The sequence below is a fragment of the Somniosus microcephalus genome, chromosome 25 (genome assembly GCF_052327205.1).
Source record: "Somniosus microcephalus isolate GS21.2 chromosome 25, FLI_Smic_1.0, whole genome shotgun sequence".
Lineage (NCBI taxonomy): Eukaryota > Metazoa > Chordata > Chondrichthyes > Squaliformes > Somniosidae > Somniosus > Somniosus microcephalus.
The window spans coordinates 36752660-36777870 of NC_141011.1; the positions used below are offsets into that span (position 1 = coordinate 36752660).

At 51.5% G+C, this 25211-nt stretch overlaps 1 protein-coding gene across 2 annotated transcripts in view; it reads right to left on the reverse strand.

The window, feature by feature from the left end:
- The window catches only part of LOC147100699 (ATP-dependent chromatin remodeler CHD5-like), a 104067-nt gene that overhangs the window by 17109 nt on the left and 61747 nt on the right, over positions 1-25211 (reverse strand). Inside the window, exons 23-32 of one of the 2 annotated variants that reach the window (XM_085967203.1) lie at positions 25006-25175; positions 23001-23175; positions 20757-20843; positions 20561-20649; positions 17104-17237; positions 16432-16576; positions 8444-8609; positions 7394-7470; positions 6244-6382; positions 3135-3278 (exon numbers count right to left, since the gene is read on the reverse strand). In XM_085967203.1, coding sequence (XP_085823329.1) covers positions 3135-3278; positions 6244-6382; positions 7394-7470; positions 8444-8609; positions 16432-16576; positions 17104-17237; positions 20561-20649; positions 20757-20843; positions 23001-23175; positions 25006-25175 — 1326 coding nt within the window. The remainder of the gene's footprint in view (positions 1-3134; positions 3279-6243; positions 6383-7393; positions 7471-8443; positions 8610-16431; positions 16577-17103; positions 17238-20560; positions 20650-20756; positions 20844-23000; positions 23176-25005; positions 25176-25211) is intronic. The other variant, XM_085967204.1, reaches the window with a different exon arrangement.

Below are 25211 nucleotides of genomic sequence, written 5' to 3' on the forward strand. Positions count from 1 at the left end.
CTGGGGTACAGTTCCACAGACACTGACTCTCACTAGGGTACAGTTCCACAGACACTGACTCTCACTGGGGTACAGTTCCACAGACACTGACTCTCACTGGGGTACAGTTCCACAGACACTGACTCTCACTGGGGTACAGTTCCACAGACACTGACTCTCACTGGGGTACAGTTCCACAGACACTGACTCTCACTGGGGTACAGTTCCACAGACACTGACTCTCACTGGGGTACAGTTCCACAGACACTGACTCTCACTGGGGTACAGTTCCACAGACACTGACTCTCACTAGGGTACAGTTCCACAGACACTGACTCACACTGGGGTACGGGTTCCCACCAATCAGACCTCAGAAAACATGGTTACTGATGGACACACAATTCTTTTAAATCGAGAGTGACGCACAGTAAAAGAAAAAGAAAAAACAAGTGAGAGAGAGGGGGGGCGCGGGGGCACGATAGAGAGAGGGGGTCGAGAGAGGGGGAGAGAGAGAGAGAGAGAGAGAGAGAGCGCGAGCGGGGGGGGGAGAGAGAGGGCGGGCGAGCGGGGGGAGAGAGACAGGGCGGGCGAGCGGGGGGAGAGAGAGGGCGGGCGAGCGGGGGGAGAGAGAGGGCGGGCGAGCGGGGGGAGAGAGAGGGCGGGCGAGCGGGGGGAGAGAGAGGGCGGGCGAGCGGGGGGAGAGAGAGGGCGGGCGAGCGGGGGGAAGAGAGAGGGCGGGCGAGCGGGGGGAGAGAGAGGGCGGGCGGGCGAGCGGGGGGAGAGAGAGGGCGGGCGAGCGGGGGGAGAGAGAGGGCGGGCGAGCGGGGGGAGAGAGAGGGCGGGCGAGCGGGGGGGAGAGAGAGGGCGGGCGAGCGGGGGGAGAGAGAGGGCGGGCGAGCGGGGGGAGAGAGAGGGCGGGCGAGCGGGGGGAGAGAGAGGGCGGGCGAGCGGGGGGAGAGAGAGGGCGAGCGGGGGGAGAGAGAGGGCGAGCGGGGGAGAGAGAGGGCGAGCGGGGGGAGAGAGAGGGCGAGCGGGGGGAGAGAGAGAGAGGGCGAGCGGGGGGAGAGAGAGAGAGGGCGAGCGGGGGGAGAGAGAGAGAGGGCGAGCGGGGGGAGAGAGAGGGCGGGCGAGCGGGGGGAGAGAGAGGGCGGGCGAGCGGGGGGAGAGAGAGGGCGGGCGAGCGGGGGGAGAGAGAGGGCGGGCGAGCGGGGGGAGAGAGAGGGCGGGCGAGCGGGGGGAGAGAGAGGGCGGGCGAGCGGGGGGAGAGAGAGGGCGGGCGAGCGGGGGGAGAGAGAGGGCGGGCGAGCGGGGGGAGAGAGAGGGCGGGCGAGCGGGGGGAGAGAGAGGGCGGGCGAGCGGGGGGAGGAGAGAGGGCGGGCGAGCGGGGGGAAGAGAGAGGGCGGGCGAGCAGGGGGAGAGAGAGGGCGGGCGGGCGAGCGGGGGGAGAGAGAGGGCGGGCGAGCGGGGGGAGAGAGAGGGCGGGCGAGCGGGGGGAGAGAGAGGGCGGGCGAGCGGGGGGAGAGAGAGGGCGGGCGAGCGGGGGGAGAGAGAGGGCGGGCGAGCGGGGGGAGAGAGAGGGCGGGCGAGCGGGGGGAGAGAGAGGGCGGGCGAGCGGGGGGAGAGAGAGGGCGGGCGAGCGGGGGGGAGAGAGAGGGCGGGCGAGCGGGGGGAGAGAGAGGGCGGGCGAGCGGGGGGAGAGAGAGGGCGGGCGAGCGGGGGGAGAGAGGGCGGGCGAGCCGGGGGAGAGAGAGGGCGGGCGAGCGGGGGGAGAGAGAGGGCGGGCGAGCGGGGGGAGAGAGAGGGCGGGCGAGCGGGGGGAGAGAGAGGGCGGGCGAGCGGGGGGAGAGAGCGGGCGAACGGGGGGAGAGAGCGGGCGAACGGGGGGAGAGAGGGGGCGAGCGGGGGGAGAGAGGGGGCGAGCGGGGGGAGAGAGAGGGGCGAGCGGGGGAGAGAGAGAGAGGGCGAGCGGGGGGAGAGAGAGAGAGGGCGAGCGGGGGGAGAGAGAGAGAGGGCGAGCGGGGGGAGAGAGAGAGAGGGCGAGCGGGGGGAGAGAGAGAGAGGGCGAGCGGGGGGAGAGAGAGAGAGGGCGAGCGGGGGGAGAGAGAGAGAGGGCGAGCGGGGGGAGAGAGAGAGAGGGCGAGCGGGGGGAGAGAGAGAGAGGGCGAGCGGGGGGAGAGAGAGAGAGGGCGAGCGGGGGGAGAGAGAGAGAGGGCGAGCGGGGGGAGAGAGAGAGAGGGCGAGCGGGGGGAGAGAGAGAGAGGGCGAGCGGGGGAGAGAGAGAGAGAGGGCGAGCGGGGGGAGAGAGAGAGAGCGAGCGGGGGGAGAGAGAGAGCGAGCGGGGGGAGAGAGAGGGCGAGCGGGGGGAGAGAGAGAGAGGGCGAGCGGGGGGAGAGAGAGAGAGGGCGAGCGGGGGGAGAGAGAGAGGGCGAGCGGGGGGAGAGAGGGCGAGCGGGGGGAGAGAGAGGGGGCGAGCGGGGGAGAGAGAGGGGGGCGAGCGGGGGGAGAGAGGGGGCGAGCGGGGGGAGAGAGGGGGCGAGCGGGGGGAGAGAGGGGGCGAGCGGGGGGAGAGAGGGGGCGAGCGGGGGGAGAGAGGGGGCGAGCGGGGGGAGAGAGGGGGCGAGCGGGGGGAGAGAGGGGGCGAGCGGGGGGAGAGAGGGGGCGAGCGGGGGGAGAGAGGGGGCGAGCGGGGGGAGAGAGGGGGCGAGCGGGGGGAGAGAGGGGGCGAGCGGGGGGAGAGAGGGGGCGAGCGGGGGGATAGAGGGGGCGAGCGGGGGGATAGAGGGGGCGAGCGGGGGGATAGAGGGGGCGAGCGGGGGGAGAGAGAGCGAGCGGGGGGAGAGCGAGCGAGCGGGGGGAGAGCGAGCGAGCGGGGGGGGAGAGAGCGAGCGGGGGGAGAGAGAGCGAGCGGGGGGAGAGAGCGCGAGCGGGGGAAGAGAGAGCGAGCGGGGGAAGAGAGAGCGAGCGGGGGGAGAGAGAGAGCGAGCGGGGGGAGAGAGAGAGCGAGCGGGGGGAGAGAGAGCGAGCGGGGGGAGAGAGAGAGCGAGCGGGGGGGAGAGAGAGAGCGAGCGGGGGGAGAGAGAGAGCGAGCGGGGGGAGAGAGAGAGCGAGCGGGGGGAGAGAGAGAGAGCGAGCGGGGGACGGCTGATGTTCATTACCTGTGAAGCCCCCGTCTGCAATATTGAACATAAATTTTCCTTTGCCCGACTGTTCCTTTCTCCCCTCTTCCTCCTTCACTTCTTTCATTATCTCTCCATTATGCAGGCTTCCCACAACCTCTTTCTCCTCATTTGCCTCTTCAACTGTCAGAAAAACGTAAAATAAATCCCATTTCCAGTGAAATCCAGCCCATTCAGAATAAAAAAGCAAAATACTGCGGATGCAGGAAACCTGAAATAAAAACAGAAAATGCTGGAAATACTCAGCAGGTCAGGCAGCATCTGTGGAGAGAGAAACAGAGTTAACGTTTCAGGTCGATGACCCTTCGTCAGAACTGGAGAAAGCTGGCGATGGAACAGGTTTTTAAGCAAGTGCGGGGGCTGGGAAAGGTGGAGGGGAGGAAAGAACAAAAGGGAAGGTCTGTGATAGGATGGAAGGCGGGAGAGATTAAGAGAGATTAAGAGATGGTGCAAGGCAAAAGGAAATGGTAATGGGACAAAGTTAAGAAATAAAAGATGGCTCGAGCGGAGGTGTAAATGGCGCTGGCAGAATGTAAGACAGCTGCCATGTGGGAGAGAGGAAAAAAAATTAAAAGAAATAAATTAAATAAATGATTAAAAAAAAAGCAAAAGAATAGGGGCCGAAATTGTTGAACTCGATGTTGAGCCAGAAGGCTGTAAAGTGCCTAATCGAAAGATGAGGTGCTGTTCCTCGAGCTTACGCTGAGCTTCATTGGAACAGTGTAAGAGGCCGAGGACAGAGAGGTCAGAGTGGGTGTGGAGCGGAGAATTAAAGTCAATGAAATTTTCTAGTTCACTTTGCTTCCAATTTCCACCCTTCCCTCACCTTCACATGGTCCATCTCCAACTCTTCCCTTCCCTTCCTCGACTTCTCCGTCTCCATCTCTGGGGATAAGCTATTGACAAACATTCACTACAAGCCCACTGACTCCCACAGCTACCTGGACTACACTTCCTCCCACCCCGCTTCCTGTAAGGACTCTATTCCATTCTCCCAGTTTCTCCGTCTCCGCCGCATCTGCTCTGACAATGCCACCTTCCACACCAGTGCTTCCGACAGGTCTTCCTTTTTCCTCAACCGAGGATTCCCCTCTACTGTGGTTGAAACGGCCCTTGACCGTGTCAGTTCTATTTCCCGCACTTCTGCTCTCACCCCTTCCCCTCCCTCCCGGAACCACGATAGGGTTCCCCTTGTCCTCACCTTTCACCCCACCAGCCTCCACATTCAACGGGTCATCCTCCGCCATTTCCGCCACCTCCAGCGTGATCCCACCACCAAACACATCTTCCCCTCCCCTCCCCTTTCAGCATTCCGAAGGGACCGCTCCCTCCGCAACACTGATCCACTCCTCAATCACCCCCAACACCCCTTCCCCTTCCCGTGCAAGCGCAGGAGATGCAACACATGCCCTTTTACCTCCACCCTTCCCACTGTCCAGGGCCCCAAACACCCCTTCCAGATGAAACAGCGATTTACTTGTACTTCTTGCAATCTAGTATACTGTATTTGCTGCTCACGATGCGGTCTCCTCTACATTGGGGAGACCAAACGCAGATTGGGTGACTGCTTTGCGGAACACCTGCGTTCAGTCTGTAAGGGGGACCCCGAGCTCCCGGTGGCCTGTCACTTTAATTCTCTGCTCCACTCCCACCTCACCGTCCTCGGCCTTTTGCATTGTTCCACGGAAGCTCAGCGTAAGCTCGAGGAACAGCACCTCATCTTTCGATTAGGCACTTTACAGCATTCTGGACTCGACATAGAGTTCAACAATTTCAGACCATAACCTCGGCCCCTATCAAAGTCTTTTTTTTTCATTTATTTAACTTATTTCATTTAATTTTTTTTTCTTCTCCCCACATGGCAGCTGTCCTTCATTCTGCCAGCGCCATTTACACTTCATCTAGAACCATCATTTGTTTCCCATTACCGTCTCTTTTTGCCTTGCACCATCTCTTAATCTCTCCCGCCTTCCACCCTATCACAGACCTTCCCTTTTGTTCTTTCCTCCCCTCCCCCCTTTCCCTGCCCCCGCACTTGCTTAAAAACCTGTTCCATCTCCAGCTTTTTCCAGTTCTGACGAAGGGTCATCGACCTGAAACGTTAACTCTGTTTCTCTCTCCGCAGATGCTGCCTGACCTGCTGAGTATTTCCAGCATTTTCTATTTCCATTCAGAATAAATGTGTAATTGCCCCCAACATCCACACACAATGCCCACTCCCAGTCCCCACCCACCTGCTCCATCTGAGGTCTGCTTGCGTGTACACACGACGGCAGGTTCAGTGACTCTGCTGTGATGCCAACCTGGTCGATTTCCTCTTCCGTCGGTGCCAGCTGCTAACTCAGCACAAACTGAGGATCGAATCCGAGCTCAGCTGGTCACAAGGTGTCGGCCGTGGCTCAGTGGGCAGCACCTCTCGCCTCCGAGTCGTGGGTTCAAGTCCCACCTCAGAGACTCGAGCACATAATCTGGGCCGACACTCCCAGTGCAGTACTGAGGGAGCGCTGCACTGTCGGAGGTGCCGTCTTTCGAATGAGATGTTAAACCGCGGCCATGTCTGCTCTCTCAGGTAAAAGATCCCACGGCACTATTTCGATAAAGAGCAGGGGGAGTTCTCCCCGGTGTCCTGGCCAATAGTTACCCTGCAACCAACATCACTAAAAACAGATGATCTGGTCATTATCACATTGCTGTTTGTGGGAGCTTGCTGTGCGCAAATTGGCTGCCATGTTTCCTACATTACAACAGTGACTACACTTCAAAATGTATTTAATTGGCTGTAAAGCACTTTGGGACATTGAGGTTGTGAAAGGCGTTATTGAAATGCAAGTCCTTCTTTTTCTTTCACTGCATTAACCACCTAACCCAGTGGTCTACACACAATTTGTTTAGGCTATGGGACTGTTCAGTTCCCTAAATTACTGGTTCCATTCTCCCCGCTCCCTCATGGCATCTGGAGGCCCTGGGCACAGACAGTCCCCGTGAGTGGCACACGTCCAGGGGTCAGGACCCTGGTCAGGGGTCAGGGCCCTGTGTCCAGCGGTGACTGACCATCGGACAGATCCCCAACGTCCAGTTTTATCTGCACCTTTGGGTTGAGGAAGGGCTGGCTGTTCCTGTTGCTCACACTCTCCTTTCTCCTCAGTTCCCGCATCGTTTGCTTGTTCCTTGCTCTCCATTTCCTGAGGCTTCTCGCTGCCGAAAGCGGCGTTCCCACTGCTGGGAATCTGGAAAAAAACATTGGGAAAGAAATCAGTGATAGTCCAAACGTACCACCGACTGGCTCAGGCCCTTCCTTCCTCTCCTCAAGACACTGACTCTCACTGGGGTACGGGTTCCACAGACACTGACTCTCACTGGGGTACAGTTCCACAGACACTGACTCTCACTGGGGTACGGGTTCCACAGACACTGACTCTCCCTGGGGTACGGGTTCCACAGGCACCGACTCTCCCTGGGGTACAGGTCTCACAGGCACCGACTCTCCATGGGGTACGGGTTCCACAGGCACTGACTCTCCCTGGGGTACGGGTTCCACAGACACTGACTCTCCCTGGGGTACGGGTTCCACAGACACTGACTCTCCCTGGGGTACGGGTTCCACAGACACCGACTCTCCCTGGGGTACAGGTTCCACAGACACTGACTCTCACTGGGGTACAGGTTCCACAGATGCCAGTTACTCTCTGGGACCTGGCACTGGTGGCCATTATTCACGGGTGAGCCTAGACAGTGCGTGTTCAGACATTCAACCGGGAGGGGCAGGGAATCACACAGGATCCTGACTTCACCCGGTGCTAACATGTCATTGGACGGTGAGCGGGAGCAGAAACCCTGGCAGATTTCCACCTCCCTAAACCAAGGGCATTGAGGGCCTCCGTACAGTCCCTACAAGCACCCCAGCTGGAGTCAGCAATCCCAGCGCTTGTTCCCTGTAACTATCTTCAGTTGAATGACTGGGAGCAATCCTTGTTAAAACTGAAGTGACTGCAGCCAATTGGATAAGATAATGCGGATTCTCATGTAGCCAGAGTGAGTAATGGTTATCATTGTACGCTTAATTCCTTTGATCCCTATTATCATATGGATGGAATAACTTATAAACTTATAAGGAAAATGATCCATTCCCTGAAACCTTAATCAACTGGGCCATCAGGGCAGCCTCGAACCGGTAACTCGGACAAAAACACTGGCCACAGATCTCGGGCAGCGAGACTCACTCACGCTTCAACACTTGCCTCGCTCTCCACCAGCCTTTTCTCTTCCTTGTCTCGCTCTTTATCGTCCGTCACCTCCGCATGGCAGCCGTTCTTCTCTAAGAGGGAAAAGAATTTCGGCAGTCAGGTCGGGTCAGCGAACCCCTTTTAGTCTCCAATACGACCTTCATGGGGGAACGCAGCCTTAACTCTGACCCCACCCTCTACATCGGAACCAACCAGGTGACACAAACCCAGCAATGACAGTGACATCAAAGGCAATGGAAGATCGTGTCATGTCATCTCCACCATGGTTTAAGCTGGTGTGGGTTAGGTTTCCCAGTGACTTACAGTAGACATTCTGGTCAGCCCTCCGAGCGAGATGGTGCTGTGGCAGTGGGCGCTCACAGCACTTCCCCCACCCCGAGACCAACTCCACTTCAGCTTCTTGGCCCCTGCCAGGTTCCTGCTGTCAGTGGGAACCAGACAGAAATTCCTTAAGCACATTAAAGAGGTGTCAGCCCTGGCTCAGTGGGCAGTACTCTCGCCTCCGAGTCAGAAGGTTGTAGGTTCAAGCCCCACTCCAGAGACTTGGGCACATAATCCAGGCCGACACTCCCAGTGCAGTAATACCCAACTGCCTATCCGAAAGGGCTGGAGATAAGAGACAGAGCAAGAGGCAGAGATGCAGACAGACAGAGAGAGAGAGAGACAGAGAGCAAGAGGCAGAGATACAGACAGGCAGAGAGAGAGAGGGAGGGAGGGAGGGAGGGAAGAGGGAGAAAGAAAAAGAACACAGACGGATAAGGGAGTTTTTCTCCAACTTGTCGTGAGCAACTCGCCCCGAGATCTGCTGGTGTGTACAGAAATACAGGTGCACACTCACTGTCCATCACGCTCCCACTTCCCTCACCCCCCACCCCATCCCTCATGCCCCCCGCCACCCCGTCCCTCAAACCCCCACCCCATTCCTCACGACCCCCCGCACTCTCCACCCAGTCCCTTACCATACACTTACTGTGAGCAATGCTACAGGAGATCTGCTTACGAAAGACAAACACTGGCCTTTGGAATCCGGCGACTTGGACCCACCTGTGGAGCTCGGGGGTGGTGCGCTGGGCAGGGGGCAGGCAGGGCTGGCTGCAACTGGCGTACTGGGATCAGACGAGACACTGTCGATGGGCTTCTTGCTCTCCATGGGCTCAGGCACCATCTCCGGTGTGCTGTATCTTCCATTGATGTACTCAAACTCCTGTACCTTAGATTTTTTTTTATTAAAAAGGTAATTTTAGTGATGAGAGGAAAATCAAATCAGAAACAAAACAGGAAAAATGATACAAAACGGGACTGGGTAGTGCAGGGGTCAAATATTGACCTTTCAACTATGGGGCCTAGGTTCAAAGCCAGCCCAAATTGCGGAGGTGAAAGTTTCCCCTGAACTGTTTGGGATCAGCATGAAACGAGTTGGGGAAATGCCCATCCAACTCAGTCAGCATGGGCTCACAACACAAAACCTGACTGGCAATCGCGGTCAGAAACTGGCACTCTGGTACACGTAGGGGGCACGATTCTGAGGTTGGGACAGCGTAAAGGGAGCTTTACTCTGTGTCTAACCCATGCTGTACCTGCCCTGGGAGTGTTTAAAGCGGGCACTAATTGCCAGAAATGGAAAATGTTCCATTCTCCAACCCTATGAGCACAAAATTCACCAAGAAAATTCAAGTGAAATTAAAGGAGGATGTGAAGGCCTTAGAGAGGGTGCAGAAAAGGTTTACGAGAATGATTCCAGGGATGAGGGACTTCAGTTACGTGGATAGACTGGAGAAGCTGGGGTTGTTCTCCTTGGAGCAGAGAAGGTTGAGAGGAGATTTGATAGAGGTGTTCAAAATCATGAGGGGTCTGGACAGATTAGATAGAGAGAAACTGTTCCCATTGGCGGAAGGGTCGAGAACCAGAGGACACAGGTTTGAGGCGATTGGCAAAAGAACCAAAGACGACGTGAGGAAAACTTTTTTACGCAGCGAGTGGTTAGGGTCTGGAATGCACTGCCTGAAAGGGTGGTGGAGGCAGACTTTCAAAAGGGAATTAGATAAGTACCTGAAGGAAAAAATTCGCAGGGCTACGGAGAAAGGGCGGGGGAGTGGGACTAGCTGAAGTGCTCTTGCAGAGAGCCAGCACGGGCTCGACGGGCCGAATAGTCCTTCTGTGCTGTAACCATTCTATGATTCTACAACCCACATACAGCCTTCTGATAGTGATGTCATTAACTTGTCTCTGCTTATTGGCCTGCTCTGTATTTTATTAAAAAACACACATAAATTTACACATCTCCTTTATCACTGGGGCCATAAGGGAGCGGTTGTTGAGTTAATGTCCAGTGTCACAACTCTGCTTCTGGTCAAAAAGTAAAGAAGCAGAATCGCTGCTTATATTTGTGACTTAACTTGGTGCTACTTAAATCGGCCACTAGGCAGCAGATCGACTCCCCAAACTGCTGCTGCTTGGCCTTAAACCCACAGAAAGAATTGAAGAAGTACAGGAAATGCTGGAAACACTACGCTGGCTGACCTGCTGAGCGTTTCCAGCATTTCCTGTTTGTTTTTCAGATTTCCAGCATCCGTGGTGTTTTGCTTTTATGAAAGATGTGAGGAGTTTGCCACGTCTTGGGGTGTCTGAACAAAGGTGTGTTCACGGGCTGCACCCTGGGTGGAATTGAATTCCTTGCTCCTGTTAATTCGCATATATCTCAAGGCACTATTTTTTCACAATTCACAATTCAAATCGCTTTATTGGCATGATAAGTTACATCTTATGTTGCCAAAGCATCAAAATACATTTATGGTTGAGCACATAAACGCAGTTCTATTCATACAGTGTATAAACAGGTATATCCCTGAGTGTATAAATATACATTCGCATTGTTTATATATATTCTTTTCTTAGTTTACTGGTTGTCCCTCTGTTCATGGCAAGCTGTAACATAGTGTGCCGCCAGTGTTACACAGCTTCTCTCCTCTCCCAGTAGGAATGGGAGTTTTTGGTTGTCATTCAGATTTCTGAATTCAGGGCATATTTGTGAGAATTTTTGGTAGAAATTCTCCCTGATGTCCTGATATTTTCCACAGGCTGTGAGGAAGTGCATCTCTGTCTCCACTACTCCCTGACTGCAGTGAGAGCATATCCTGTCTTCTCTTGGCAGCCTGGTCTGCCTGTGTCTGCCTTTTTCGATCGCTAGGCTATGTTCGCTAAGTCTGTACCTTGTCAAGGTTCTTCTCAGTTTGTTATCCTTTACCATGGTCAGGTAATCAGCTATGTTGTATTGTCTGTTTAGGGCCAAGTAGCAATTGAGTTTGCTTTGGGTTTTTGTTGTTTCTGCCCAATATGTCAGATATTTTTCCTTTTGCTTAGCGACGATTGTGTTGGGTCGAATTCTTTGTGTTACCCTGTCACTGTCCTGGGGCTGGTTATTGTTAGTATTGTTAGTAGTTACTTCACTGAGTCCCAGGACTAGTTGACTGAGGGTATTCTTCTTTATGGTCAGCTCTTGGCATTTCAGGGCGTCGTAGTGATAGCATTGGGGGTTGCTCATTTGTAGGTGATTCCAAAATTTGGTGGCTCTTTTTTGGATAGTGATTATTTATGGATATTGGCCTAGTTCCGCCCTGCATGCATTGTTTACTGTTTTCCTTTGAGTCCGGAGGATACTTTTACAGAATTCTGCATGTAGGATCTCAATTGGGTGTTTGTCCCATTTTGCGAATTCTTGTTGAGTTAGCGGTCCCCATACCTCACTGCCATAGAGTGCAATTGGTTCAATTACTGATTTGAAAATTTTGAGCCAAATGCTAATTGGGATTTCTATTTGGATTGATTTTTTGATGGCATAGAAAGCCCTTCTTGCTTTCTCTTTCAGTTCATTCACAGCCAGTTTGAAGTTTCCCGTAGAACTGATTTTTAAGCCCAAGTATGTGTAGTTAGTGGTTTGTTCAATTTTGGTTGTTCCTACTGTGAAATTTATTTTGGGTCCCTGATGTTTGGCTCTTTGCTGGAACACAAGGACTTTGGTTTTTTGGGGATTTATTGTCAGGGCCCAAGTCTGGCAGTACGACTCCAGCAGGTCCAGGTTCTGCTGTAGACCCTCTTTAGTTGGTGACAGCAGAACCAGGTCGTCTGCATAGAGGAGGAATTTAACCTTGGATTCATATAGGGTGAGGCCGGGTGCTGTAGATTGTTCAAGTAGTTTTGCCAATCCATTTATGTAAATATTAAAGAGTGTCGGTGAGATTGGCGAGCCCTGCGTCACCCCCCGCCCCTGTGGGAAGTATTTTGTTTGTTTGTCTCCAATTTTAACAGCACATTTGTTGTTTGTATACATTGATTTAATTACATCATATGTTTTCCCTCCTACCCCGCTTTCGATAAGTTTCAGGAATAAACCGTCATGCCAGATGGAGTCGAAAGCCTTCTGGAAATCTACAAAGCATGCGTAGATTTTGCTTTTGTTATGGTGAACGTGTTTGTCAATTAGGGTCTGTAGGGTGAAGATATGATCGGATGTTCTATAGTTTGGCAGGAATCCAATTTGGCTTTTACTCAAGACATTGTGCTCCTCAAGGAAGTTTATAAGTCTTTTGTTTATGATGCTACAGAATACCTTCCCCAGGTTACTGTTTACACAGATGCCTCGATAGTTGTTTGGGTCGATTTTGTCCCCACTTTTGTATATGGGCGTTATGAGTCCTTTGTTCCAGATATCAGGGAAATAACCGACACTCAGAACCAAGTTGAAGAGTTTTAGGATAGCCAGTTTCATTTTGTTGTCTGTGTGTTTAATCATCTCGTTTAGTATGCCGTCTGTCCCGCAGGCTTTTCCTGGTCGCAGGTCCTTGAGTTTTTCAAGAAGTTCTTTTTCTGTTATTATGGCGTCTAGCGGGTTTTGGTTATCTTTTATGGCCATTTCTAGCTTTTCCAGTTTTTTGCATATTTGGTGTTGCTCTGGTCTTAGTGTGTTTTTCTGGTATAATTTTTCAAAGTGGTTTACCCATGTGTCCCCATTTTGAATGGCCAAATCGTCGTGTTGTTTTTTGTGTAGTGTTTTCAAGTTTTCCCAGAAACAATTGGAATCAATGGATTCCTCCATGGAGCTGAGTGTATTCTTAATATATCGCTCTTTTTTGGTTCTGAGTGTGTTTCTGTATTGTGTTAGTGTCTGACAATAAGTAAGGCATAATTCCTCGTTTTCTGGATGTCTGTGTTTTTGGTTTGATATTTTTCTAAGTTTTTTCCTCATGTTATGGCAATCTCGGTCAAACCATTTTTCATAGTTTTTTGTTTTGGGTTTGTTCTTGCGAGCTTTCAAGTTTGCATTTGTTGCCAAATTATCAAAAATATTGTTTAGTTTAATAACTGCCCGGTTTACGCCGCCTTTATTGTGAGTGTATATGTTATCCAGAAAGGTGTCTAAGAGAGCTTGAGTTGATGCATTGCTAATTGTTTTCTGGTATTTTTCCGTGTCATTTTTGGCCCATCTGTACGATTTTTTGGTGTTGTACAGTTTACTGGGTTGTGTTTCTATGTTGTTTGTTTCTGTCTTTTTGAGGAACATAGTAATTTGACTGTGATCTGACAGTGTTGTTTGTGGTTTGACTGTGAATGCTCTGAAAGAGGATGGGTCTAAGTCTGTAATCATATAGTCTACTGTGCTGCAGCCAAGAGGTGAGCAATAGGTCGATCTTCCTAGGAGGTCTCCTATGAACCTACCATTGACAATGTACAGACCCAGGTTTCGACAGAGCTGTAGTAGCTGTTTTCCGTTGGTATTTGACTGCTTGTCGCAGTTATGCCTGTATGGAAGGGAAGGGATGTCAAAGTGGTTATTCCCGAAAACGTAATTGTTTCCCTGATTATTGGTGAAGTCTGGTTCTTCGCCCGTTCTTGAATTGAGGTCCCCACAGATCAACACGTTCCCCTGGGCCTGGTATTGGATAATTTCCCCCTCCATGTTGGAGAAGGTGTCCTCTTTAAAGTACGGGGAATCGATTGGGGGGATATAAAGTGCGCAAATGTAAACATCTTGGGTGTTTGAGATAATCTCCCTCTCAAGTTTGAGCCACATATGGTTTTCGCCCTTTTTTATAAATTTGATGTAATTCTTAAGTTCTGTTTTAAACCAGATCAGTATGCCTCCGGAGTCTCTGCCTTGGGTTACACTTGGTAATTTATTGGAGGGGACCACCAGCTCAGTGTACCCTTGGGGACAGCCAGTGTGTCCTTTTCCTTTATACCAAGTTTCCTGTAAAATGATAATATCTAGGTCTTTAGTTTCATCTATGAACTCTGGGGTCCTACTCTTCACTTCTCGCACTGAAGAGCGTAGACCTTGGATATTCCAGGTCGAAATATATAAGGATTTCATGTTAAGTTTGATCTTTTACTATGATAGGTTAAAGAGTGGTACGTGTTTGTCGTGTCTAAGTGTGGGGGAAAAAAAAGATCACCTCAGTTGTCTATAAAAGTTAATACAATTTGGTTACAGTTCTTTCTATTAATTAGTCCTTGATCCATAAGGCGGAAGTAGATGCTGCTGCACATCTGCTTATTGTCTCTTAATGGATTGTTTCTGTCTGAGGTATTGCGTACGTCCTGTGCATCTCTCCCTCTGTCTGGCTGGGAGCGGTCCTATTCCCCTGTGGGACAGGAGTGGTGCAGGTCTGATATTGTTGTTTTGTATGGGGATCCTCTCTGGTCTCGGTTGGTGTGTTGGTGGTCTTTGTAGTGTTCCTGATATGTACCCCGCTGATCTTTGGTGGTCGGGGGGGGGTCCTCTTGGAGTCTGGGTATGGACCCGGTTAAAAGCGACGTCCTTCAGGGCTTTAGCAAAGATCGATATTCTTTGCCTTTGGATGTGGACGTGGTCGTAAAGACATTCCTCATCGAGGGTGGGGTGTTGGGCCAGGTGTACATTGTGGTTTGATTCGCAGTCTCTTGCTATGCTGGCATTTATCTCATGAATTGTGTTGTTGTTGAAGTCTGTTCTCGGCAATATTGTGGAAACAGTGATTCTAGTGTTTGGAAATGTACTGCTTGCCTTCCTAATCATTGCTCTGAGCGATGTTGCTACCTCTTTCTGTTGGGCCTTTAGGTCATTTGTGCCCGTGTGTATTATTATGTGTTGGGGGGAGCCTAATCTGGCTTTGGTCAGCCATCCCATGGCTCTGTTTGTTGTTGGGCACCAGATCTTTTCTACTTTACTTCTAGGGAAAAGCTTTTTCTCCCATAGAAATTTCCCATTTGAGTCTATGAGTATTACGACGTCAGCCTTGTTTGTGTTTACTGTCTGGTGGCTTTCGCTTGGACTCATAGTGTGTGTGCTGGGCTGGGGTGTCTGGTGTGTGCGTATCTCTTGTGAGCGGCTCGCTTGTGGTTCCACGGTGGTGGGGGAAGATTGCGAATCAGTATGCTGGTCGGTCTGTGTGGCACCCCTTGTATTGTGTGTCTGTTGCTTTTGTTCCGTGTGGGAGTGCAGCCGTTTCGTCCGGCTCTGTCTTGTCTTATCTCTAGCCTCTGGTTGCTGGTCTAATGGTGTTATCGCTCCTCTATGGCTCTCTTCTTTTTCCTGCAGCTCTTTCACCTGATTCCTAAGTAGATTCACCTGGTTCTCAAGTAGATTCAGCTCTCTCTTGTGTCTCTCCCTCTCCTGCTTTTGTTCGTCATTCATTTTGAGGAACTCCTCTTTAAGTTTCACCATCTCTATCTCTAATTGATTAAATTTATCTTTTGGTTGTATCTGTCTGTGTGATCCCGGGGTATGTGTCTGGTCGGCCCTGGAAGGCTCACTCAATTCCTGGCTAGGCTGGTCGGCCCTGGAAGGCTCACTCACTTCCTGGCTATGCTGCTCTTCTCTTGGTGAGCTGGGAATGGTAGGGGGACTATGTGTGGCTTCCTCCCTGGTAGTTATGCTGGGGTTTGTCAGTTGTATCGTGTGGCTGTGGTTCCCCGGGGTTAGTGTCTGGTTTGAACTGTGTGGCTCGTTCACCTCCTGACCAGGCAGATTTTCTCCTGGTAAGTTGTCAATGTTGGGGGGAGTGCGGGCCACTCTGGGGCTGTTCCTTCCCCCCTTAGTTAATCTTTTCAGTGTCCTGAAGGTCGTTGCAAATCTGTCGAGGTTGCCTTGCACTAATATTGTTCCGGTATTGTACGCGTTGACCGTCGTGGTTGAACTGTCTCCTGGTGTGTTAATTTTCATTATGGCCTCTCAGGTGGAGAAAATCCTACGGCACTCTTGGAAGAACAGCAAGTGTCCTGGCCGATATTTATCCCACAACCAAGGCGATGGTCATGTATCTCACTGTTGTTCTTGGGATCTTGCTATACCATAAACTGGATCTCCCGTTTCCTCCATTACAACAGCGACTACACTGTGAAAGGTCGTGAAAGGCGCTACATAAATGCCAGTCTGTCTTTAGTATCTTGAAATATAAGCAAATGAATGCAGTAACAGCATTAAAAGCAGCCCTTCCTAAACCTCCAGCCCCACTAAATTCAAACAGGACGAAGCAGCGAGCAAGGAATCCGAGAGCAAATAGAAGGGAGTTTCCTGGGAGTCAAGGGCCAGATTGCCAGGGCTCTGAGGGCCAGATCGCCAGGGCTCCGAGGGCCAGATCGGACAGCCCTGCCCTAAGGCATCACTGGCTACATCAGCGCCAAGCAATTCTTTACCAATTTTCTCCCTTCCAGGATTCTGACACCAGCTGTGAAGCCCCACCCCCACCCCCCCAGCCTCACCCACCCCAACCCCCACCCCCCACCCAAGTCCGGAGGGTGTGTGACTTGGAGGTGGTGAATTCCCCATGAGCTCCCACCCCCCCCCCATCACTGTCTATTTGCTACAAATGCTCATTCCCTAGGCTCTGGTTGAAAGAAGGAACATTGGGAGAGCTACCAGAGGGAGAGGAGCACCCAAGGAACAACAACTTGCATTTATATAGCGCCTTTAACGCAGTAAAACATTCCAAAGCGCTTCACAGGAGCGTAAATCAGGCAAAAGCTGACACCGAGCCACAGGAGTTCCTGGCACCCACCTTCTTTCGGACCAGTGACATCACGCCTATCCTGGTGAGCACGTGTTGCCGGGACAACCCTTCCCGAGGGACGCCATCTGCAAAAGTTTCAGATCCATCCGCGCCCGGCTCGCACAAGTGTCGCATAAACAGTGACACGTAGGCTCTGGGGAGAGAACAGCGAGCCAATTTAAACATGTGATGCTCGAGAAAAATGACAAAACCAAATCATTTCCTCAAGTCTGTACTATTTAGAGCAGGCAGGTGATAAAAGGCTTTGTATCTTCACCCTTATAGAACAGTGTGAAGTAGTGAAAGGACTCGCGGGCTGATTAACAGTCTGACAGGCCGCGATGTGAACGCTCCTTCCATAGACGTAACCGTCTTCCTCCCAGTCGATAGGAGGGTTAGTCCAATACAGAGGGAAGGGTTTATGGGCTCCTACAACCCATACGAGAGGGGTCACCTACACCTACCGGGCGCGAGTATCCTGCTGGATGACAATCCAGAATTCAAAGCAGGAGATCCCGTCTCCCCGGGGCTGTCTGGAGATCCCGTCTCCCCGGGGCTGTCTGGAGATCCCGTCTCCCCGGGGCTGTCTGGAGATCCCGTCTCCCCTCAATGAGGGAGTGGAGGAGGAGAAGGCAAGAGGAAATAATATTGCAGGAATTTATTTCTTTATTTCAAACGTACCTGAACTCCTTCTCACTCTTGCCCCGGAGATCCCGGACGAGCCAGTGAGAGTTGAAGGCATCCTGGGGCGGCATCCCCCAGCGCATGATCGCATTCACAAAGGCTTTACGCTGGCGAGCGTTGAATCCGAGAACCTAAACACACAGAATTAAACATCACCGGGAGGACAAGGGCAGGTCGGAAATCTTCATTCATACTTGGTCCTGGAATGTTCAGGTCGCACCCTCCACCCCCCGAATTACTAACACTTGGACAAGGCACTCAGATGAGGGTCAGTAACTAGTTCTCCCTCGATGAAGCCCGTCTCAGTAACAAAAAATTGGCAGATGGAGTATAATGTGGGAAAATGTGAGGTTATCCACTTTGGTAGAAAGAATAAAAAAACAAAATATTATTTAAATGGAGAGAGATTACAGAATGCTGCGGTACAGAGAGATCTGGGGATCCTTGTACATGAAACACAAGAAGTTAGCATGCAGGTACAGCAAGTAATTAGGAAGGCAAATGGAATGTTGGCCTTTATTGCAAGGGGGTTGGAGTATAAAAGCAGGGAAGTCCTGTTACAACTGTACAGGGCGTTGGTGAGACCACACCTGGAACACTGCCTACAGTTTTGGTCTCCTTATTTAAGGAAGGATATACTTGCATTGGAGGCAGTTCAGAGAAGGTTCACTAGGTTGATTCCTGAGATGAAGGGGTCGACTTATGAGGAAAGGTTGAGCAGGTTGGGCCTGTACTCATTGGAGTTTAGAAGAATGAGAGGTGATCTTATTGAAACATATAAGATGCTGAGGGGGATTGACAGGGTGGATGCAGAGAGGATGTTTCCCCTAGTGAGGGTATCTAGAACCACGGGGCATAGTTTCAGAATAAGGGGTCGCCCATTTAAAATGGAGATGAGGAGGAATTTCTTCTCTCAGAGGGTCGTGAATCTTTGGAACTCTCAGCCCCAGAGAGCGGTGGAGGCGGAGTCATTGAATATATTCAAGGCGGAGATAGACAGATTTTTGAAAAATAGGGGAGTCAAGGGTTATGGGGAGCGGGCAGGGAAGTGGAGTTGAGACCAAGATCAAATCAGCCATGATCTCATTGAATGGCGGAGCAGGCTCGAGGGGCCGAATGGCCTACTCCTGCTCCATGTTCTTACATCCAAACCAGAATTCCTACCAAGCTAACGATGAGATTCACATTCCAGATTTTCCTTTAAGTGGGTGAAGGGTTTTCCTGCCCTGGATACAGGTCTTTTGGGTGTGTTAAGTGTGACCTGGAAAGGTGCCACTTTTCTTGGGATGTGTTGCTGGCTGGTGTGGCGGGTGCGGACACTCTGCGCACCTTCAAAAGGGAGCTGGACTGCTTCCTGGCTGGGGCAGAGATCACATCTTGTGAAAGGTAAGCGGTTTACCAAAGAACAGGTCCATGCGATCTCGTGGACTGGTTTAGAAATACAGAACAATAGGAGCAGGAGTCGGCCATTCGAGCCTGCTCCGCCATTCGATATGATCATGGCTGATCCTCTATCTCAATACCATATTCCCGCTCTCTCCTCATACCCCTTGACGCCTTTTGTGTCTAGAAATCTATCTATCTCCTTCTTAAATATATTCAGTGACTTGGCCTCCACAGCCTTCTGTGGTAGAGAATTCCATAGTTTCTATCGTCTGAGGGGGTCGGAGCAGAATTTCACCAAGTATTTATCCTTTCTGGCCCTGAGTTTCTTTTTTCAACTCTCCCAGGAGATTACATGGCTGCGGGGAAGGGTGGGAAGTGTCTAATACGACGCTCCCAGCATCACGAGTGTGGGGGCAGGCTCGATGGACCAGCTGGTCTGTTCCTGCCCATCAATTTTCTTGTTTTCGTGACTGACTTATTTTTACCGAGGCCTTTTCCACCCCAGTGTCCGTCTGTCTACAGTAGGAGTAAGTTGTGCATCAGATATCCATCCTGTATCCGATCAGCCACCTCAGCAGAAACAGTGCCTTGTTCTCCCTCCCACACTGGAGACAAATGTTGAATGTGACTGAGAGCACAGTGACTGTGTGAAGTGGCTGAGCGATTTGCTCCTTCTCTCTCTGGCCTGCTAGCTGTCTGCTGACAGGGAGAGGAAACTGCTGGGATTGCTAATAACAAGAAAATCAGAGCTAATCCTCCCACTTCAAAAATGCAGGCACTACCTGCCAGACAGAGAACCTAGGAACATAGGAACAGCAGCAGGCCAGTCAACCCATCGATTCAATCAGATCTGGACTTCATCTCAATCTACCCGCCTTAACTCCATATCCCTTGATACCCTTACCCAACAAAAACCTAACAAAATAAATAGATAAGGGCTTAGCAACAGTCCTGTTAGGTGTAGAGGTAGCTTTACTCTGTATCTAACCCCTACTGTACCTGCCCTGGGAGTGTTTGATGGGACAGTGTAGAGGGAGCTTTACTCTGTATCTAACCCGTGCTGTACCTGCCCTGGGAGTGTTTGATGGGACAGTGTAGAGGGATCTTTACTCTGTATCTAACCCGTGCTGTACGTGCCCTGGGAGTGTTTGATGGGACAGTGTAGAGGGAGCTTTACTCTGTATCTAACCCCTACTGTACCTGCCCTGGGAGTGTTTGATGGGACAGTGTAGAGGGAGCTTTAGTCTGTATCTAACCCCTACTGTACCTGCCCTGGGAGTGTTTGATGGGACAGTGTAGAGGGAGCTTTACTCTGTATCTAACCCATGCTGTACCTGCCCTGGGAGTGTTTGATGGGACAGTGTAGAGGGAGCTTTAGTCTGTATCTAACCCCTACTGTACCTGCCCTGGGAGTGTTTGATGGGACAGTGTAGAGGGAGCTTTACTCTGTATCTAACCCATGCTGTACCTGCCCTGGGAGTGTTTGATGGGACAGTGTAGAGGGAGCTTTACTCTGTATCTAACCCCTACTGTACCTGCCCTGGGAGTGTTTGATGGGACAGTGTAGAGGGAGCTTTACTCTGTATCTAACCCCTACTGTACCTGCCCTGGGAGTGTTTGATGGGACAGTGTAGAGGGAGCTTTACTCTGTATCTAACCCATGCTGTACCTGCCCTGGGAGTGTTTGATGGGACAGTGTAGAGGGAGCTTTACTCTGTATCTAACCTGTGCGGTACCTGCCCTGGGAGTGTTTGATGGGACAGTGTAGAGGGAGCTTTACTCTGTATCTAACCCGTGCTGTACCTGCCCTGGGAGTGTTTGATGGGACAGTGTAGAGGGAGCTTTACTCTGTATCTAACCTGTGCTGTACCTGCCCTGGGAGTGTTTGATGGGACAGTGCAGAGGGAGGTTTACTCTGTATCTAACCCGTGCTGTACCTGCCCTGGGAGTGTTTGATGGGACAGTGTAGAGGGAGCTTTACTCTGTATCTAACCCGTGCTGTACCTGCCCTGGGAATGTCTGCAGTCAAAGGTCAGAGAGAAAAGTTTTTTGAAGAAGATATATTTACCTCAATGTTCCCACCAACTCGAGCCAGTAAGGGTGGGAGGGGTTTGTCTCTTTCGTTCTTAAGTTGCCTCCGTGATTGTCGTCTCCCAGCTGGAAAGTACAAAATTCAGGATTGAAAGTTCTGGACCAACACTGCTCACAATTCCAAGATGAAGCACTGCCCTAAATTAGAAAGGGAGCCATGGCTAAACCCTCACCTTCAGGCTTCTCCTCAAAGTCTTCATCCTCATCCTCTGACCCCACAGAGTACTCAGACTGGTTGTCTGACAGGTCATCTTGCCACTCTGGAAAAGAGAACAGGAGGACGAGTAGGAATACGGACACACAGAAATGGCGGATGGGCAAAGGTCAGTTGGCCCATCGAGCCTGTCCCGTACCGCCACGATGCAACTGAGCATCATGGGCACCCATCGCCTCCCACCTGCGGCCACACCATCTCCTGGGATAAAATAAAATAAAAACAAAACCCGAGGCCAATTCAGGGGATAAAAAGCTCTGGGAAATTCCACTCTGAACTGTGACCATGAAAGAAAGAAAGGACTTGCATTTCTATCGCGTTTTTCACCACCTCAGGACGCCCCAAAGCGCTTTACAGCCATTGAAGTACTTTTTGAAGTGTAGTCACTGTTATAATGTAGAAAATTTGCGCACAGCAAGCTCCCACAAATAGCAATGTGATAACAACCAGATCATCTGTTTTAGTGATGTTAGTTGAACGATAAACATTGGCCAGGACGCCGAGGTGAGCTCCCCTGCTCTTCTTCGAACCAGTGCAATGTAATGTTCCTATTAAGCTGCACGGCTGCGCTCCAGGGGTCCTGCGCAGACGGTGAGCCGGCTTTTAAATTGAAAAAAAAACACACATGCATGGACCTCTGAATGCACCGTGCAGCCTGTTAAAGGGGCGGCGTGGCCCAACAAAAACTGCGGGGAACATTGGTGCCATGGAATCTTTTACATCCACCTACGAGGGCAGACTGAGCGTCGATTTAACGTCTCATCCGAAAGACGGCACCTCCGACAGTGCAGCACTCCCTCAGTCCTGCCTCCGACAGTGCACCACTCCCTCAGTACTGCCTCTGACAGTGCAGCACTCCCTCAGCACTGCCCCTCCGACAGTGCAGCACTCCCTCAGCACTGCCCCTCCGACAGTGCAGCACTCCCTCAGCACTGCCCCTCCGACAGTGCAGCACTCCCTCAGCACTGCCCCTCCGACAGTGCAGCACTCCCTCAGCACTGCACTGGAGTGTCAACCTGCATTATGGGCGCAAGTCTCTAGAGTGGGACCTTGTGACTCAGAGGTCAGGGTGCGACCCACTGAGCCACAGCTGACACATTGCCCAATGCCCCACCGACCTTTCATAAGCTGTGGTATTGGCCATAGCGTAGGAACTATACCAGCCCCCTATTCAAACACTTGTAGTGAATCACACTTGGTGCACTTGTTCCAGAGGCCGATGACCCTCTGCGAAAAGAAAACCTTCCTGACATTTAACCCAGAACTTCTACAGATGTCCCCTGGTCCTCCGCAACACATCTAGCTCGAGTAGCCTATCCAAATGGACCGAGTCTAATCCTTTCATTATTTTGAAGACTTCAATCGACTCTCCTTGCCGTCTATGCTTTTCTAGAATTAAGACTCAGCTCTCCGAGCCTATTGTGCTAACTAAGGGCCTTTAAACTAGGCACAAACCTAGTTGCCATCCAGAGTCACCCACCTTGTGAGGGGAGCAATATTGAACACAAGTTCAGAACATATTTTGTTTTGTCCTTTTTATATCGCCTCTCTCCCCAGGTGCTCAGATCCCACTCCTCCTGGAACATTGGGAATTATCTGTGATGTAGGTGATACCTCGACAATGGTTGGGCAGCCAGACCTGGTTCAGGCAGTGAGTAGCTGAGCCATTCAGACCAAGAAGGTCCCCAGTTTGGTCCTCAGCTTCTACCAAATGGGCTGAACTCACTCAGGGTGGCAGATGAGACAATAGAGTTAATGTCAACACAACAGGGTTGGGCAAGGGTGGCGGTGGGGGGGGGGGGGGGGCGGAGCCAGACTGTGCCCATATCCGAGTACCCCTACTGGAAGGTGGTCATGTGGCTGGACAGGATTGCGCTCAAGACCCAAGGAATCCAACCCTAGCAGTGACAAAGCCTTCAGAAAAGGAGGTTTTTTTTTTGGGGGGGGGGGGGGGGGGGGAGGTGGGGGGAAGGATTGCCAGTGGTGGAATGTACTAAAGTACCCACCCCCTGTCCCTACCAGCACAGGGTGGGGTCACACAACAATTACACAAATCAAGACGGAGAAGGAGGTCTGACACTGAACAGGCTACAGAAGGAAAGGGAAGAACCTCTTGAAGACTCAAGAAAATCAGCCGGCTGATTGTGAGCCCTCACTGACCCACTGCCCTTATTTCCGCCCTTTCTGCCATGCGGGTAAATACCTTGGTCCTCTTGGGAGGCGTCATTGTAGTTGACTTGTTTGCGAATGCGTTTCCCTTTGCCCAGGTTCCTGGCGAGATCCTCTTGTTGCTGCTCATAGTGGTGTCTCAGAAGCTTTTCCCAATAATCAGGGTCCACATTCTCTTCCTGTTTAATGATCTCTCTTTCAACTTCCTCCTAAACAATTCAAGACCATCAATAGATCAGCTGCATTAAAAGGAAATCATCCGTGAAACAGTCAACTTAAAGCAAAGAACTTAAATTAAACCTACAACATAAATACCTCTTGCACACCGACGTAAGAAAACTACTAGGCACTTGGTCTGAGTATTAAACAAGGCTTTAATCAACTGTTTTTCAACATGGAGATCTAGTTGTGTCCTTCACTAGTTCCTGTTAAAGAATGTCCTGAGCAAGCTGGGCCCATGCCCGAGTATTTATACTCTCACTGGACAGCGCCACCAGCAGGCCGCCCAGTAGCATTTCATAAGTCATTTCCACATGAATGACAAGATTCATGTCACACCCGGTCATTAACACCCGTCGATCTGGGTCATTAACTCCCCTCGATCCGGGTCATTAACACCCGTTGATCCCGGTCATTAACTCCCGTCGATCCGGGTCATTAACTCCCCTCGATCCCGGTCATTAACTCCCCTCGATCCCGGTCATTAACACCCGTCGATCCCGGTCATTAACTCCCGTCGATCCGGGTCATTAACTCCCCTCGATCCCGGTCATTAACACCCGTCGATCCCGGTCATTAACTCCCCTCGATCGGGTCATTAACTCCCGTCGATCCGGGTCATTAACTCCCGTCGATCCGGGTCATTAACACCCGTCGATCCGGGTCATTAACTCCCCTCGATCCCGGTCATTAACTCCCCTCGATCCGGGTCATTAACTCCCCTCGATCCCGGTCATTAACTCCCGTCGATCCCGGTCATTAACTCCCGTCGATCCGGGTCATTAACTCCCGTCGATCCGGGTCATTAACTCCCCTCGATCCGGGTCATTAACTCCCCTCGATCCGGGTCATTAACTCCCCTCGATCCGGGTCATTAACTCCCGTCGATCCGGGTCATTAACTCCCGTCGATCCCGGTCATTAACTCCCGTCGATCCGGGTCATTAACTCCCGTCGATCCCGGTCATTAACGCCCGGTCAGTTATCAGCACAGTGAGCTTTGTTGGTTTGTGGAGGTGTATAATTGTATTTCTCCTTCATCCTGGACAACTGGAACTTTAATCATCACCGAAACAAGAGCCATTTCATGAGATGCATCTCAGGGAAAACAAACAAGGCTTAGGGGGAAGGCTTTTTCTGTACGTTACTGAGTAAAATCTTAGTGAGTGTGAATATAAATGAACGTGCCCTGTACTGTATAACAAGAATGACTACAATTCAAAAACGTAATTAATTGGCACTGAAGCAATTTGGGAAGTCCTGAGGTAAATGTTAAATTATTAACTGTTCTATATGACCAAACTTTCCAACATTTGGAAAGTGAGAGTAACGATAAACCGCCCCATTCTTCACCATCAATTCTACCCCCTTCTCCTCTCCAGGTGGCCCTTTTCCTTTTATTACACCCAATCTCTAACCCTCCAGCACAATCCACACGGTACAAGAGGCAGATTCACCAAGAGTAGAGATCGAGTCTGGAAGCTGCAGATGCCCCACCGCCAATGTCCCTTTCATTTTTTTTTGGCTGCGTGGCCCCTTCAAAATTCCACGCAAGCGCGTTTTTTCCCATTTAAAAGCTGATGATCCGACTGCGCGGGAGCTCCAGAGCGCTGCACGGCCACGCAGCTTAAAGGGAACAATGCCCGCCTCCCCATCTCCGGTAATTTCGCTCCCCGCTGCTCCCGCTCTCCCGTTAGTTTCTTTATACGCCCCCTTTCCCCTCCCCTCCTTCCCGGGTCTTTCTGGGTCTGTCTAACTCTGCTGCTCAGTCCGAACCCAGTGAGCTCTCGCTGGCTTTAACCCTCGAAGGAAAGCGGTCACCTGCTCGTCCTCCTCCCGCACCACGTACTGAGCAACTTTGAAGGAGCTGAGATACTCGTTCATGTTCTGAATGTCAGCGTCATCTGTGGCATTCTGGTTGCGGTCCAGCAGCTTCGAGATGGCACGGTCATCGTAGTGGATCATCCTGATCTCCTCAGCCTCCTTCTCAGCTTGATGTGAAAGAACAAACAAACAATCATCAACAA